Below are 14,852 nucleotides of genomic sequence, written 5' to 3' on the forward strand. Positions count from 1 at the left end.
CGAGAACAAACTTTTTTTTATCTGTTTGGTTTGCCTGTCACAATACTGTAGATAGCATGTTTGAGAGTGGCCATATGTGATTAGTGGTTTAGTCGTGAGTGTTTTTGAGTAACAAGTAACTGACCTGGGTTAAATTTCTGGGCAATGCAAGATACTATTGTAAGTCACTTTGGTCTTTGTTGTAGTTGCATGTTTGGGTCACTTTGTCTCATTGATAGCCCATGACTTACATATACAGCAGTATTAGTGGGAAAATGCTGTAGTTGTACAGAGTTGAGACAGGTATCCATGAACTTCGGAAGAAGTGGTCATTGAATGCATTTTGTATCTAAGCAATGGAAAAGTATCCACAGTTTAGTTCACATAGTCTACTGATATGGTGAATGTGAAAAAGTGTACATGGTATTGATACAAGTGCGAAAATGATTGGAAAAAACTGTAAGAAGATCTATGTGGTGTCTTGCTTGAAGATGATTTGCCATATTGTGATGCAGTGCTCCTTAGGGATGGATTGGGGGGAGATGGAGGTTGCTCTTGTGCAGTCCCCTTACTAGTGTAGTGATTATTGGATGGATGTCTATCTCTTTAAAGTTGACTTCTTTGATCTGTGAACAGTCTGGTACACAAAGAGCAGGTATTACAAAATGACTTGAAAATTAAAAGTCTCCCACCGAAAGTGCCCTCAATGTTTATCACCCTAAAATAGACAAAAGTATTTCAACTTAATGACACAATGGGATCAGACGTAGCCCCCTCCCCCAAGTTTATTTTATCATTTTCAGTATAATTGGATACATAATAGAAACATTCAAATTTGGTTTGTTAGCGAACAATGGGAAACAAAACAATTAACCTTACATTGAAGTCTTTGAGCATCTTCTGACCCCCACTAGGTTTTTCAATTATACAGGCCTAATGTGTAAGCCTATGTGTGTAGGTGTGTCTATGTGGCAGGCAGACTATATGTGTGTGTGTGTGTGTGTGTGTGTGTGTGTGTGTGTGTGTGTGTGTGTGTGTGTGTGTGTGTGTGTGTTGGGGGTGGGGGGTAGGGGTGTGTGACATTGTGATATTTTCCTTCGACACCTCAGAATTGTTATTAACATGATCACTTATGGAGGACCACCCGTTATGAACAGCTCTACAGACCCTGTTACAACCCTTGGCATGGCAATTATCAATATTTGGCTGATGGGCCATCATCAATTCTGTTGACTTATCCTACTAGCGCATAACATATAACTACATTAATTAATTATTGATCTTTACTAAAATCGGGGAAGATGGTTTGTGTTTTGTTGTAGGTAAACGCTCACCTGGCAACCCCCCTGGAGAAATGCTGCTGCAGTGAAGGCGGGAGGCTCGCGCTGTTTGTTGAGTAGCCTACAGGCAGCAAAGAGCGAAGAGAGCGAGCGAGCGAGCAAGCAAACGTTCAGTAGTCAGAGCTATCGGCAGCCACAGACACCGGAGGAGCGAGAGAGAGGGTGAGAGCGCAGAAAAGAAGAGTCGAGGCTTCCCACTCAGCGCACTGATATCTCAACTCTCCGTGATTTCGGAAGGGCGTCCATCAACCCGTCTCAGCATGCTGAAAAAAATGATTGCAAAACTCGTCCTGTTCGGTTTGCTGGTCTGCGGCAGCCAAGGTAGGAAGAAGTGCTTACCTTGTGCTCCATACCTAGGGGATAAGTTTAGATTTGAGTTCCACTCTGTCATCTCATTTTTGGAGACTATGGTGATGGGGAGTAGGAACTGGACACAGAGGATGACAGAGGAATAAAAGAGAGGACTGTGCGATCGTTGTGTTTTGCAGTTGAAGCACGTCCTTTTGCAAAGAAATGCAGTTTCGTAAAGGGCACATCTCAGTTTGTTTGTGGGGGCCGGTGCAGACTATCATCCGATAGTGATTTTATATCTGAGTTGTCTTGGGATTGCTATTTCTGTGGCAATAGAAAGAGAGTGGATTTTTTTCAGTCGTTATTCTATTCCAGGGAAGCATAGTTTATATACTAAACATTGATTACCGGAAGTCTTTTTGGAGCATAACATTAATCTAACTATTTCTGTTTCTACTAAGCAATTTCACACATAAGCTATTTCTGTTTGCAAATGTGCTGTGTGACAAATCACAAAATGAACTAGATCCACTGATTTCACTCTAATAGACTACTCTATCAATGGCAATTAAATATAAAAAGAAATGTCTTAATAAATGCCGAGATGTTATCCACTAATTTGCTGTCGAGTCGTCATATCTTGAGAGCCAGAAGCATTACACCTTCACCCTGAAGATCAAAAATGAAATGAGAAAGTATTCTAAATCATGGGTTGCACAGTTTCTATACCACGCAGTCACAAAGGTTGTATAGCTATTGCCTTTTTCATGTTTGCACGGTATCACTTGACGCTTGTGGTGTCATTTACTAAAAAGCGCGACAGTAGCAGATTATCCCGTGTTTACGTCCACGATCCGCTTTTGCCATGCCCCGAAGACAGCTTTCAACTTCGCAGTCTGTGGAGGGCGAGGAGAGCGCATCTCCGGGATCCCAAGAGAGCCACGATAGATTTATTCTTTCGCCAACTCGAATTTCTCTTGCATGACGGTAGGTGGGGGTAGAGAGCTTCATTGTGATCCGGGGAGAGCTCGAAGCGCACCACGAGCGCGTCTCCTTCCCTTCACAGCGGCGAGAGAACCGATTTCTCAACAAATATCACAATTTTCACCATCATATAATAAAATGCTAGCATTTAGGTCCTCCCACATAATTCTGAATACGACATTGCTGACCTGGGCATTGATCATGGGACAGTTGTGATGTTAATGAATGAAGTCAACAATTACTGTTCTAACCAGGAGGACAGTTAGTCATTATAGCACTAGTCCCTCCAATGAACCAGAGTTAGAGTCAACCATGGTCTCTCTATCTTGCTGTTTGCATAGTCAGATCTTTCATAGCCTGTGTGGTTGCACAACATTTGAAATGACATTAGAAAAAGATGACTGTTTTTATCTATCCATGGCAGCATTCACATACTGTTTATCGTTTCCCCCAAAATAAGTAAATATAGAAATATCTAATCCATACTGTATGTAAATAGTATTTTTTAGGCTGACCTGTAAGACAGTAGAGCTTGCATGGAAATGTACTATAGATATTCATTAAACATTAATTCAATGAATGGTCAGCTTTTCATCTCAAGGTAAATAGAGCAGAAATGAACATGGTCTTTTCATAATGACAGGGCAGGGGCCTCAAGGTTTGCATGGAACGGTCTCTCTTCTTTCTCTCTTTGTGTGTGTGTGTGTGTGTGTGTGTGTGTGTGTGTGTGTGTGTGTGTGTGTGTGTGTGTGTGTGTGTGTGTGTGTGTGAGAGAGAGAGAGAGAGAGAGAGAGAGAGAGAGAGAGAGTGGGTTCTGTTCTGTTCTGAAAGAGGAGCAGGGAACAGTTGAAAAGTCTTTACATGTCATGACTGAGAGGCACTTAAGTGAACTGTGTCTAGAGCTACTTGAAGATGTGTGAAAAAACACATGCATACAAATGCATATGTCTAAGTTGAGAGAAAGAGAACTAGACAGACAGAGGGAGAGAGAGAGAAAGACAAGAGAGAGAGGGGGGATTTATACTCTGTGGGCTATCTGCAGCAGCCATCCCTGGAGACTAGAATTACACAGACAGAACTGGACCCTCTCTCCATGGGTATGTTATACACGGACAAGAAGACAAGAACCAACAGTACACACTTCTACACACAGAACCCACAACTAGCTACCAACCATTCTAAAGACAGCATACAATCGGAGGCAAGAAAATGTCATCATCTAAAGCAAAGCACTACGGACAAAGGACAAACTGAAAAACCTTTGAGTCGCATTACTTACAAAAACAGTTAAAATGAAGTTATTTCTAACTTGTCTACGTCTACATGCCGTGTGCTAGTTTTATAGGCTGACAAACTGAAAAACCTTTGAGACGCATTACTTACAAAAACAGTTCAAATTAAGTTATTTCTAACGTCTACATGCTGTGTGCTAGTTTGAAAGACATGTGGCGAGGCAAAGATGTGGGCTATAGTGGTTTATGTGCCAGAAGGAACACAAAAAGGTTGAGGTAGAGCCACCTGGCTTGTCCACATCACTGGGAAATCACAAAATTCCCTGGCAGTCTCATTCCCTGTAGTCCCACAGGGCTAGACATGACATTTGCAATTGCTGTCAAGAGTACATAGCCTGGAGACATTGTGTTGCCATTGTGTTTCATGGGTGTTATGGCGACGAGAACAATAGTGGATCTCTCATGAAGCCCATCCAGAACATGACACAAGCACCAATCAACGTGGCTGGGTGCTTTAGAAACGGCTTCACATGCTAATAGAACTGGCTGTCTACAGATGTTACATGTACTGTATATGTATGTATGGCTCCACCAGCATGCTTCCCCTGTAACACTGATCTATAGTCATAATCCTCTTCATTTTGTGATCTTAATCTGAGATCTGTAACTATGGAAGCCCTGAATCTCATGGGTTTGAATACAATTTAACTTATTATTATGAGATTTTATCTCAAAATATTTCAAAATATTTCAAGATATTATTAGTTATTTCAAGAAGCTCTCTCATTATTTCAAGATATTAAGTCCTAATTTCAGGATACTATCTCAAAATAATGAGATACTTGACCTATCTTGAAATAACGAGATAGTATTTTGAAATTACAACTGAATAACCTAAATTAGTGAGATATTAACTTGTCATTTTGAAATACTATCTCATTACTTTAAGATATTAAGTCATTATTTCAAGATAATATGTCATTATTTTCAGATTGTATCTTGACTTTATGACTTAATATCTTGAAATAATGAGATACTATCTTGAAATAATGACACTGTATCTTGAAATTACGACTACATGTTAAGTTGTTATCTGAATGAGTAATTGTGTGCGCGCAGACACACAGACACACATACACACACACACACAAACACACACACACACACACACAGAGAGTCAGTACAGTTCATGTATACGTAGTACACACACACACACACACACACACACACACAGAGACAGTACAGTTTACATATACATAGTACACACTCACACAACCACTGCTGCTCACATTAAGGCTGCTTTGCCTACTTGTGGCGTTCCAAGACGTTTTTAAAGGAATTCCCTGTCTCTCTATCAGAACAGCATTACCACAAATAACCCAATTTTGTTGCTAATGGTTCCTTGAGGCTTTTTGTGGACGCTGAGTGCTTCTCTCCAATGTGCTGGGGTGAATAGTGTATCCTGCTAGAGGGAAGAGATTGTAGTGTTATGTGTCCCAATCAAAAGATTCTGGTGAATTGCTGTGAAAAGATGCATTTCCAAAAGGAAGGCACTCTCTCTCTCTCTCTCTCTCTCTCTCTCTCTCTCTCTCTCTCTCTCTCTCAGACACACACACACACACACACACACACACACACACACACACACACAACACACACACACACACACACACACACACACACACAAACACACACATTAATGTACACATAGGTATGTCCTCTGTTGGGCAAATCACATACAAACATCGTAACACATGTCAAGATCTCACACACACACACACCTCATACCCTACACATGCATGACAATAACATCCAAACACACACACACAGACACACACACACAGACACACACACACAGACACACACACACACACACACACACACACACACACACACACACACACACACACACACACATCCTTAGTATGGTATACCACTTCACTTCTATTAAACACAATCAGAGTGGTTGAGGAAGGTTATTAGATGACTCTCTGTGGTAAAATTGATTGCAAAATTTGATTAACTGAGCTGGAATAGGTCTAATGCAGACATACAGCCCCTAGGCGCTTACAGAAATTGAGCCTCAACCCCCACCACCACCCCAACCTACTCCAGAATTGGTGTGTAATAAAAAAAATCAATTTTCTGTGTGGTTAGCATAGTGCAATCTAGAAGTTCTTTCTCTAATTCAAATGGGGCCAGTCACACAGTAACCTCGGCATTTAGAAATACTGATCACTATGGTGCTGTTAATAATAATAATTAATAATATGGTATTCTATTTAGACTGAAGAACTCTTTTTTATTGCTTGGGTGGTCTTTCCATGGTCTCCATGACACAAAGTACTGAAGCATTGTGACAGATTCAAGGCAGGGCTGGTTTGATTGGCAGCAAGGGCTGTGTGCTTTTATATAAAGGATGAAAAGAAGGAGAAGGAGTGAGAAGTTTTATGGGCATTACATTATTCTGCCGCTTTTTATCATATATATGTCAATAATTCAGTACTAATAATAAAAGCACTAGCTCTTAAATAATGCATAGCCTAGTTCTACTTTATAGAATAATGGTTCAAGTGTTGTTTGTGTGTATGTGTGGGCATGAATTATGGGTTGACTTGTGAATGTAGATAACTAGGCTGGGTTCAGGGTTGTGCATGTCAGTGATGCACTATGTGTGTGTGTGTGAGTGTGTGAGTGGGTGGGTAGGCGGGTGAGTGCGTTTGCGTTCACTCATCCCTGGATCACACAGCTGATTCCTGCTATCTCAGACACACAACGACCGTGTGTGGAGAATGAATTTGGCTGACATGTATGCACACTCACACCCACTACCACACATGTGGGCCACACACACACACAGGCACACACACTCACATGCACACGCATACAAACGCACAGGAGTGCACACACACACACACACACACTAAGCATATTGTCAGTGCCATGCCTGCACAGCTGTCTTGACTCCCAGGGCAACACACCAGCTTGGTATAAAGAGGATCACTGCTTCCAAACGGGCTTCCCAGCGGCATTCCCGAACAGGCAGGGGGGTGCACGGGCCCAAATGATGACCTGGACCGACTCAGTTCATTGAATAACACTCAGCCCTGCCATGTCAAGTCTGGATATTACTCTGGGCCTGCTGTGTGTTATGTCATATCCATGTCTTTGCAAAAACCTGCGCTCTGTCAGTAAGTAAGCTAAGTAAATGGGTAGATGTACAGTAAGTGACATTATGGAGATTGCAATGCAATTGCATCATTGGCCACATCAGCCCCTTGTAAGCTATGAGCATTTGTCAACAATGAATTGCACTGTAATCCTTCTATTGGGGTAAGATTGCTCAAAAGGTTGAGGAAACAGGGAAAAGGCAAAGGTACAGCCAAGTATATCAGATTGTTTTTTATATAGTGCGGATGAGTTGAGTGTGCAGCAGGGAAAGGAAGTGAGATGGCTGCAATACTTGATGGTGTAGGAGGAATGTTTCTTCCAACACACACCCACACACACACATACATAAACACACACACACACCCACACACACAGCAGATGCATGAAGAAGAGAGAAGAGTACATTGGAGACACATATGGACATGGCAGGGAGGTCATTAAACAGGCAAAGACCTATCATGTTTGCCCTCCTCCCCCCTCTCTGCACCCCTGAGGTGGTGGCATCACCTTCACTGGGGCTCTTTATGTGTGAGATGGAACGTGGGAGTTACTGCCCTCTGCTCATAATAACCAGTGTCTAGCAGACACTAATGAGAAGCAACAGACCCCGCATCGATTTCCCTCAGAGAGAGGGAGAGAGAGAGAGAAAGACACAGAGTCCACAAAAAAAAGGAGAGACAGAGGGAAGAAGAGCGAAGGAAGGAAAAGTAGAGGAATTATGTGTGTGAAGGTAGCAGCACGCTACCTTCTACCTGCACTTCAACACCCTTTTCTTTCACTTTCTCGCTTTCTCCTACGCTTTTTCTTCTTTCTTTCTGTCTCTCCCTATCTCTTGTACGTAAGCACACACGCACACACAGAAAAAGTCAAACAGAATCTCCAGTTGGTTGTCCATAGCAATAGAACACTCCGTACCAAGCAATTACCATAACTCAGTGACACATGCATGTTCCTGAGGTAACAGCCTCCAAGGAATCATCAGACCTGCGAGGCAGAGAGGCCTGCGACGGCGTCTCTATACAATCCATACGTCTGCTCTCACTCAGATGTGTTTTTAAATCTTACTGATAGCATCCGCAGAGAACCAGTTCCACCTGCTGGAGGAGGACAGATCAGATGGCCCCCACTAAAAGGGCGATTACAACATGGAAGACTCCATTAGTGGCTGAGCACGGAGAGAGAGAGAGAGAGAGAGAGAGAGAGAGAGAGAGAGAGAGAGAGAGAGAAAGAGAGAGAGAGAAAGAGATTGCATGATATTTATGGTGAATTCTAGACAGTTGGTCTTTGTCTTAATCTAGATAGCACCCATAAAGAAATCCACTTGTTAAACAATGTCTAAATTGAGTGTATACAATATTAATTGTTGGTTAGTTATACAAAGTTTTTCAAGTATGATGTCTGATGATTTGAATTAGTTGATAAGAACTTCTAAGATCTTCTAATTTTGTTAAATTAGAATGCTGAGTCTATAGCTGTAAACATGTCTATTACCATACAATATCTTTGTCATTACTAAATTAAACTATGCTATTTTTGGTTATTATAAAAATAACATGGTAATTATTCCATGATGAACTCAATTGTTTTGTATTTTTGGCAGTAGTTTCTTTGCCCCTGCTTGTAGAATTCCCATTCCTTATTGTTTCACTTACACTGACTTTTAACAGTCATTAAGAAGTTCAGCAGAGTTTAAACCTAGTTGTTGTAGGTCTTTAGTGAACTGATTTAAGTTTCTAGAAGTAGAAAACTTTGTATTCAATGACTGGTCTCATATAAAACATGACCAGGTAACATTACTCAAGCTCACAAACTACACAAGACTCAGCCCAACAAATAGGATGTTTATTTTTCCTTTGTTGATTTTCATCCGACTGGAGAGCGCTTGATGTAACCAGCTCTTAAAAGACAAAGTGCTGTGGCAGCTTTTGAACAAAAAAAAAGCCTTACGCCAGTTTGGTGGAGTGGGATTTGTCTCTGTCCTTGCTCTCCTCCTTCTCTGATGTCTGATGCCTGTTTAAGGCCTGATGTTCTAAGACCTACCTCTGTGAAAGCGGCATTGCAGCTGGATTGGAGTAAATGAGTGCAGTGGTGACTTTAGAACTGTTGTTTGAGGCTTGAATGGACCCTCTTTTGTTGTGTGTCCACGTACTCCTCTCACCCGCAGAGGGCTGCTGTTGGCATGCCTGATGGGCGAGACATGAACAGCGCTGTCAGTGAATAGTTGGCGGATACTTTTCAAGCTAGGCATTGTCATCAGCGTTGTGCTTTGGCAAAGCTCTGCCATTTGTGTTTAAATATCTGATGTCATCTTGCCAAGGTTTGTTCCATATTTTTGAGTGAATGCGCCAGACACACACACGCACACACACACACACACACACACACACACACACACACACACACACACACACACACACACACACACACACACACACACATACACACACACACACGTACCTCCTACCTGATAACTTCACCATCATTACTCATTATCACTGTTGATGACAAGCTGTGCTCTGTGATACCCTCAGATGCCAGACTGGTGTTGGTTCTAAGTGATATTTGCTCTTTGTGAAATGTAAAATACGCACACATAAAAAAAAAAAAATACAAAATACAAAATAAAGCCGCAAGTGAGACAAGGCTCCCTCAAGAGTCTGATTGCTGTGAGTCAAAGCCCCCCATCCGCTGCCCTGATTATGAGCAGAATGTCATTGGGACACCCTCTGGCATTAGGAAGCCTCTATAAATGATTGCTTTTAAAGGATCGGGGGAACGGCTGGAGATTAGGCAGAAAGATTGCTCCTCGGTAGCTTTCACAGTCCCACCATACAGACGAGGACCTCTGATAGAATGAATAAGTAAAGGTGAAGATCAATAAATAAAAACAGGAAAGGAGAAGAAATGCCCCAGGCCTTGTTATATTCAGACTGGCCCATGCTTTTTTTCCTATGTGAAAAGGGAGGTGGAAAAAAGGGACTGTGTCAAAGCTGGCTTTCACACACACATATCAACACACACACACACACACACACACACACACACACACACACAGACACACACACACACACACACACACACACTCATGGACACGGGCATATGCAAAGACACTCTTATGATGTGCTGGATGTTGCATTCAAAATCCACTTGCTGAAGCTTGGCTAAGGACATCCTGCTCTCCACTGACGAGACTGTGTGAGAGATGGTCTCATCTAATGAGCATGGCCTGGTGACAGCAGGGAGCCTGTGGAACTGATGGTAATGGCGATGTGCAGACAAGGTTGCGTGCTTCTAACTGAAGTTGACGTCCACTGTGTAAGTAAGGTGTAATGACATCTAATTTAACACAGGCTACGAAGGAGGCGTGGGAGAAACAGCAGTGTGTGTCTAATTTGAAGTGTCGTTGTGCAAGGCGTCATGAAGTAACAGTACCTCTATTTATATCAGACAGAGGCGTTCCACTTTGATGTAAAAGATGTGACGTGCTTTCGTTCGGGGGAGTCAAAAGCTGAGTTGTGTGGTGGGACAGAATGTAGAGATATCTTACACCCGTATAAACTGTATATATCCGTGGATGTCAAGTAAACCCTTTGATTAGAAAAGAGTTTGTAAGGGTTAAAATAAAACAGTTTTTAAGTACTATTGTCAAGTTAGAGTTGTTCTATATAACTGAGTCACTTCTTTATATGTTTTTAATGTTTGTGAAAATTTTGATTCTTGGTGTTTTAGTATTGTTAGTTGTTTTTGCCAGCACTACCATGTTGGTGCTAGACATGAAGACATTACATTTGTTTGTTTTCAGGTAATGGTGTTTACTGCATTTTGTGTAATGGTGTTTAGGTAGTGATTCAGCTCGAGGCACTGGTTGTTTGCGAGCCTTGATGTATCAGTGTTTGTTTTGTCACAAATGGTCTCTATAGAGACCGTGTATACAGGAATAGTCACATGGGGCATGCAAAGAGAGACGAGCAAGAGGTTCATTTATCAGGCAACAGTGCTGTTCTGCATCCCCAAACATCTGTGGGAGAGTGACAAAGAGTGTGACAAACATGAAAGCAAATGTCCCCCACTTCTCTCTTTCGCTCTGGTGTCTTCTGTGGGTTCTGGAAAACACTCGCTCAATAACGATCCCTCACAATAGCTGATGTTAAAATGGTCTTCAGTTTAGATTTGAAATCTGCAGGATTTTGCTGAGAATTCTTTGGAAGGTTTCTTAGATCCATTGTTGTCTCTCCATGTTTTTCAATATGATCTCCTACAGGTCATTGTTAATGACAGCCTATATGCCACAGCTGGATACACACACACACGATTTACACTTGGAAAGACATACAATAAACATACACACACATACACACATACACAAACACACTCAAGTATTCTACACATGTTATGTCAGAAAAGAAGAAAACTGAAATTATATAAGTCAATCAAAACAGAGGAAAACAGACAAAAACACGATATCTGTGTTGTGCTGTATCTGTGCACATACTGTTGAGGCGTGTTAAAATGTCCTCCAGTCTGATGTAATACACATCAAAGAATGTTGCAGGAATAAACCTGGGATTTTGCTGCTGTCTCTCAGCCCCTGACGATTCCCTGTTCAGCCTATTCTAGGAAGTGCTGGCAATGGCTGTAACACCAACCCTGGCTAATGTTATCATTTCATGTTGAGTCAGACCTTCTTGTCACAGTGAAAGTGTTAGTCCAACGTGCAATAAAAGAAAGTACCCCTGAAGTCCCCCTAAAGAAGGATCCTACTTCTTTTTAATAGAGGTACCATCTGCATGCCTTACACAGGATTCAATTCAGATGATAACAAATGCTCATGGGAATCACCGCTTCCTTCTTTTTACGACACCACACGCTTATTATCCTCATCTCAGGATGATTGTGAGTGTTTATTAGTGGCTATGATGCATGTTGCAAACCCTAATAGGATCTATAAATAAGCCTATAGTAACATATGGAGCGTGTATTTATAGGAAATACTGGCCGCACCAGCAGTGTCCCCTAGGACGGAATCATAATCATAAACAAAGCAGACACAGGCTGGCGAGATTGGGGCCCAAGTGCTAACCATGGTATCCACTGCAGGGGCTCGTCTGTCCCACAAGAGATGCTCATTCTATAAAATTAATCGACCGTCACCAAAAACCCTACGGGGACGCTCATTTCTGGATCGGCACACCATATGAGTGGCCGCAGTGCCCACCAGCATTCCAAAGGTTCCTGTCACCTTTTCTCCCCCCCCTGTTTGGACACTACAGGAGTCTGCATTTCATGACCAGGACCCACGCTGCACAGCTCAGGGGGTCTCAAGGGGCACCTTTCAAGTCAATATCAGGATGGTTCCTCATTCTCTCCCATACAAAACTAGGAGGTTTTGTCTGGTTTTCTTACCTGTTAGTAGGAGGCCAGGCCTTCCAATTACTTTCCCTCTATTTCTGTCCATTTTCTACACCTTCTCCAGTCACTCTCCTTCTCCAGTCATACTTTGCCATACTTTGTAATTTTTTCTCCCTGTCACTCCAGCCTCGCTTCCGCTCCTTGTTTTTTCTTGCCCACATATCCCCCCCCACCACCACCTCCACCTCTTTGTAGTATTTGCTATTAGTCTGATCCCCCTCTCTAATTCTCGTACCTGAACCAGATTCTCCCTGATCTTGTTAAACCCCTTGCCGTGAGGAGCTGAGGATCACACCCTCTATTAAAGGACCGATTGTGTTCCGCAACCCGAGCATCTCTCCACGTCCTGCTCTCATCAAAGCCTCTGTTTTCCCCTCCCGTCTCAAATGGCTGCGATTAGCTGCTATTAACATGGAGGCTCATTATCTAAGGCCTCGCAATCCCCGCGACCGACTCGCGAGGATCAGGGAAACGAATGTGACGCAAACGACAAACAATACACGGTAAACAAAGGTCCACGAACACAGGCGGAAAACCCAGAGCGGAGGATTAGCATGTATTGGTGCGGCATATTTTGACTATCTGCTAATACTCAACCCTCATATCGCACCATGCTGCCACATAAAGAGAAAGCGAGCTTTGGCATTGTCCACGAGGTAGCCTGTGGAGAGAGCGCGTTGTTGATGATGCTGGCTTATTCCGAGCCTCTCCGTGTCTGTCTTCCTGGTCCCTTTTAGTAATGTTGGGGCTCAAAAGAGTGTGGCTCTTTGCTGTCATATATGAGTGTTCAATAAATGCAGGTGACCCCTCAATGCCTTCCGAGCACTGCACTGTTGACTTATGTAAGCTGAAGTACCAGTGATCAGAGGGGACTGGCTTGTACCCTGTGTTCAAAGTGCAGCCACTAATCTCAGAGTGTCCTTCTTGTCCCTTTTGCCCTTGTAGAGTGGAATTTATTTAAGGAAAATTTACTAGCAAGTAATTTTTTGATGGATTTTATTTAAGAATATGTTTAAATGAACCCTGGTTCCTAAACAACAATTCTCCCCCATACTATAGAGGAAAGGAAAAGTCTCCTGCTTCTGTTTGTCTATTTGAACCCTTGGCTTTCAAATCAGAAGAGCCAGCTTACTGTAGAGACCTGAAATAGAAAAATGTCTGTCTTTGGTCCATTAAAGAGGTGCAGTAATTTAGAAACAGACAGAGAGAGAAAGAGAGGAAGAGAGAGAGAGAGAGAGAGAGAGTCCCTGGCGGTATTTACCTTGCGTGTGATGGAGAGTGGTGTCACCGAGTGAAATATGACCCCTCCAGCACAGGCCATTTTGTCTCAGTGGGCTGGTTAATGAGACAAGGGTGCAGCAGGCATGATGAACAGACCCCCCCACCCAACCCCACCCCCTCCTGCACCACTACAGCGACACATGGCACTGAAAAACCAGGGCAGGTGCTCCAGGGCTCCACAAACTAAACAGTAAAGAATGGAACAAAATAGACTTCAGAGTTTATTTGAGTTTTTTTCAGTTATAGAGTTTCTTGAGTTGTACAGTTATAGTGTTTCTTGAGTTGTGTGTGTGTGTGTGTGTGTGTGTGTGTGTGTGTGTGTGTGTGTGTGTGTGTGTGTGTGTGTGTGTGTGTGTGTGTGTGAGAGAGAGCTTCCTTAGTGAAGGGCATTTGAATGATTAATGATTCCACTCAAAGGCAGGCCACAAAAATACAAAACAGAACATTGTTTTGCCTCGTGTGCGGTAGTTCACTCTGAGTCATTTGAAGGTGATGGTTTCTACTTAGACAAAAAAAAGTCCCTCACAGTCAGAAATAAAAGAACAATAGAGCGGGAAAAACACCCAGTCCCATTTTCTCAGTTATTACTTCGTAATGAATTCCAGTTGATATGGTTTCTTTTTATGGAGCACAAGGGAAGCCACAAGTGGATATATGGAAGAACAGGAAAGAGCCAAGGGAGAAAGAGAGAAAGAGAGAGAGAAAGAGAAAGAGAGAGAGAGAGAGAGAGAAAGGGAGAGAGAGAGAAAAAGAGTGGGTGGCAGGAGAAAGAATGAAGGAGGAGGAAACTCACTGACTGTCACTGCTCCTTACATATCCTGCCATCCACCGGTGCTCGGTGCTCTGCTCCACCTGTCAGCACACTAGCATACAAATGACTAGGAGTGAGGAGGCTCCCAGTACAGTCTAATGACTAGGAGTGAGGAGGCTCCCAGTACAGTCTAATGACTAGGAGTGAGGAGGCTCCCAGTACAGTCTAATGACTAGGAGTGAGGAGGCTCCCTGTACAGTCAAATGACTAGGAGTGAGGAGGCTCCCAGTACAGTCAAAGGACTAGGAGTGAGGAGGCTCCCAGTACAGTCAAATGACTAGGAGTGAGGAGGCTCCCAGTACAGTCTAATGACTAGGAGTGAGGAGGCTCCCAGTACAGTCTAATGACTAGGAG

At 42.8% G+C, this 14,852-nt stretch overlaps 1 protein-coding gene across 3 annotated transcripts in view; it reads left to right on the forward strand.

Moving 5' to 3' along the window:
* The first annotated feature begins 1,110 nt into the window (after nucleotides 1-1,110).
* The window catches only part of zgc:152904 (uncharacterized protein LOC767777 homolog), a 209,804-nt gene continuing 196,062 nt past the window's right edge, over nucleotides 1,111-14,852 (forward strand). For 2 of the 3 annotated variants that reach the window (XM_031582308.2, XM_031582309.2), the window contains exon 1: nucleotides 1,111-1,640. In XM_031582308.2, the coding sequence (XP_031438168.1) occupies nucleotides 1,580-1,640 (61 nt within the window). In that variant the 5' untranslated portion in view covers nucleotides 1,111-1,579. The remainder of the gene's footprint in view (nucleotides 1,641-14,852) is intronic. The other variant, XM_031582311.2, reaches the window with a different exon arrangement.

This window comes from Clupea harengus, chromosome 16 (assembly GCF_900700415.2).
Source record: "Clupea harengus chromosome 16, Ch_v2.0.2, whole genome shotgun sequence".
Classification (NCBI taxonomy): domain Eukaryota; kingdom Metazoa; phylum Chordata; class Actinopteri; order Clupeiformes; family Clupeidae; genus Clupea; species Clupea harengus.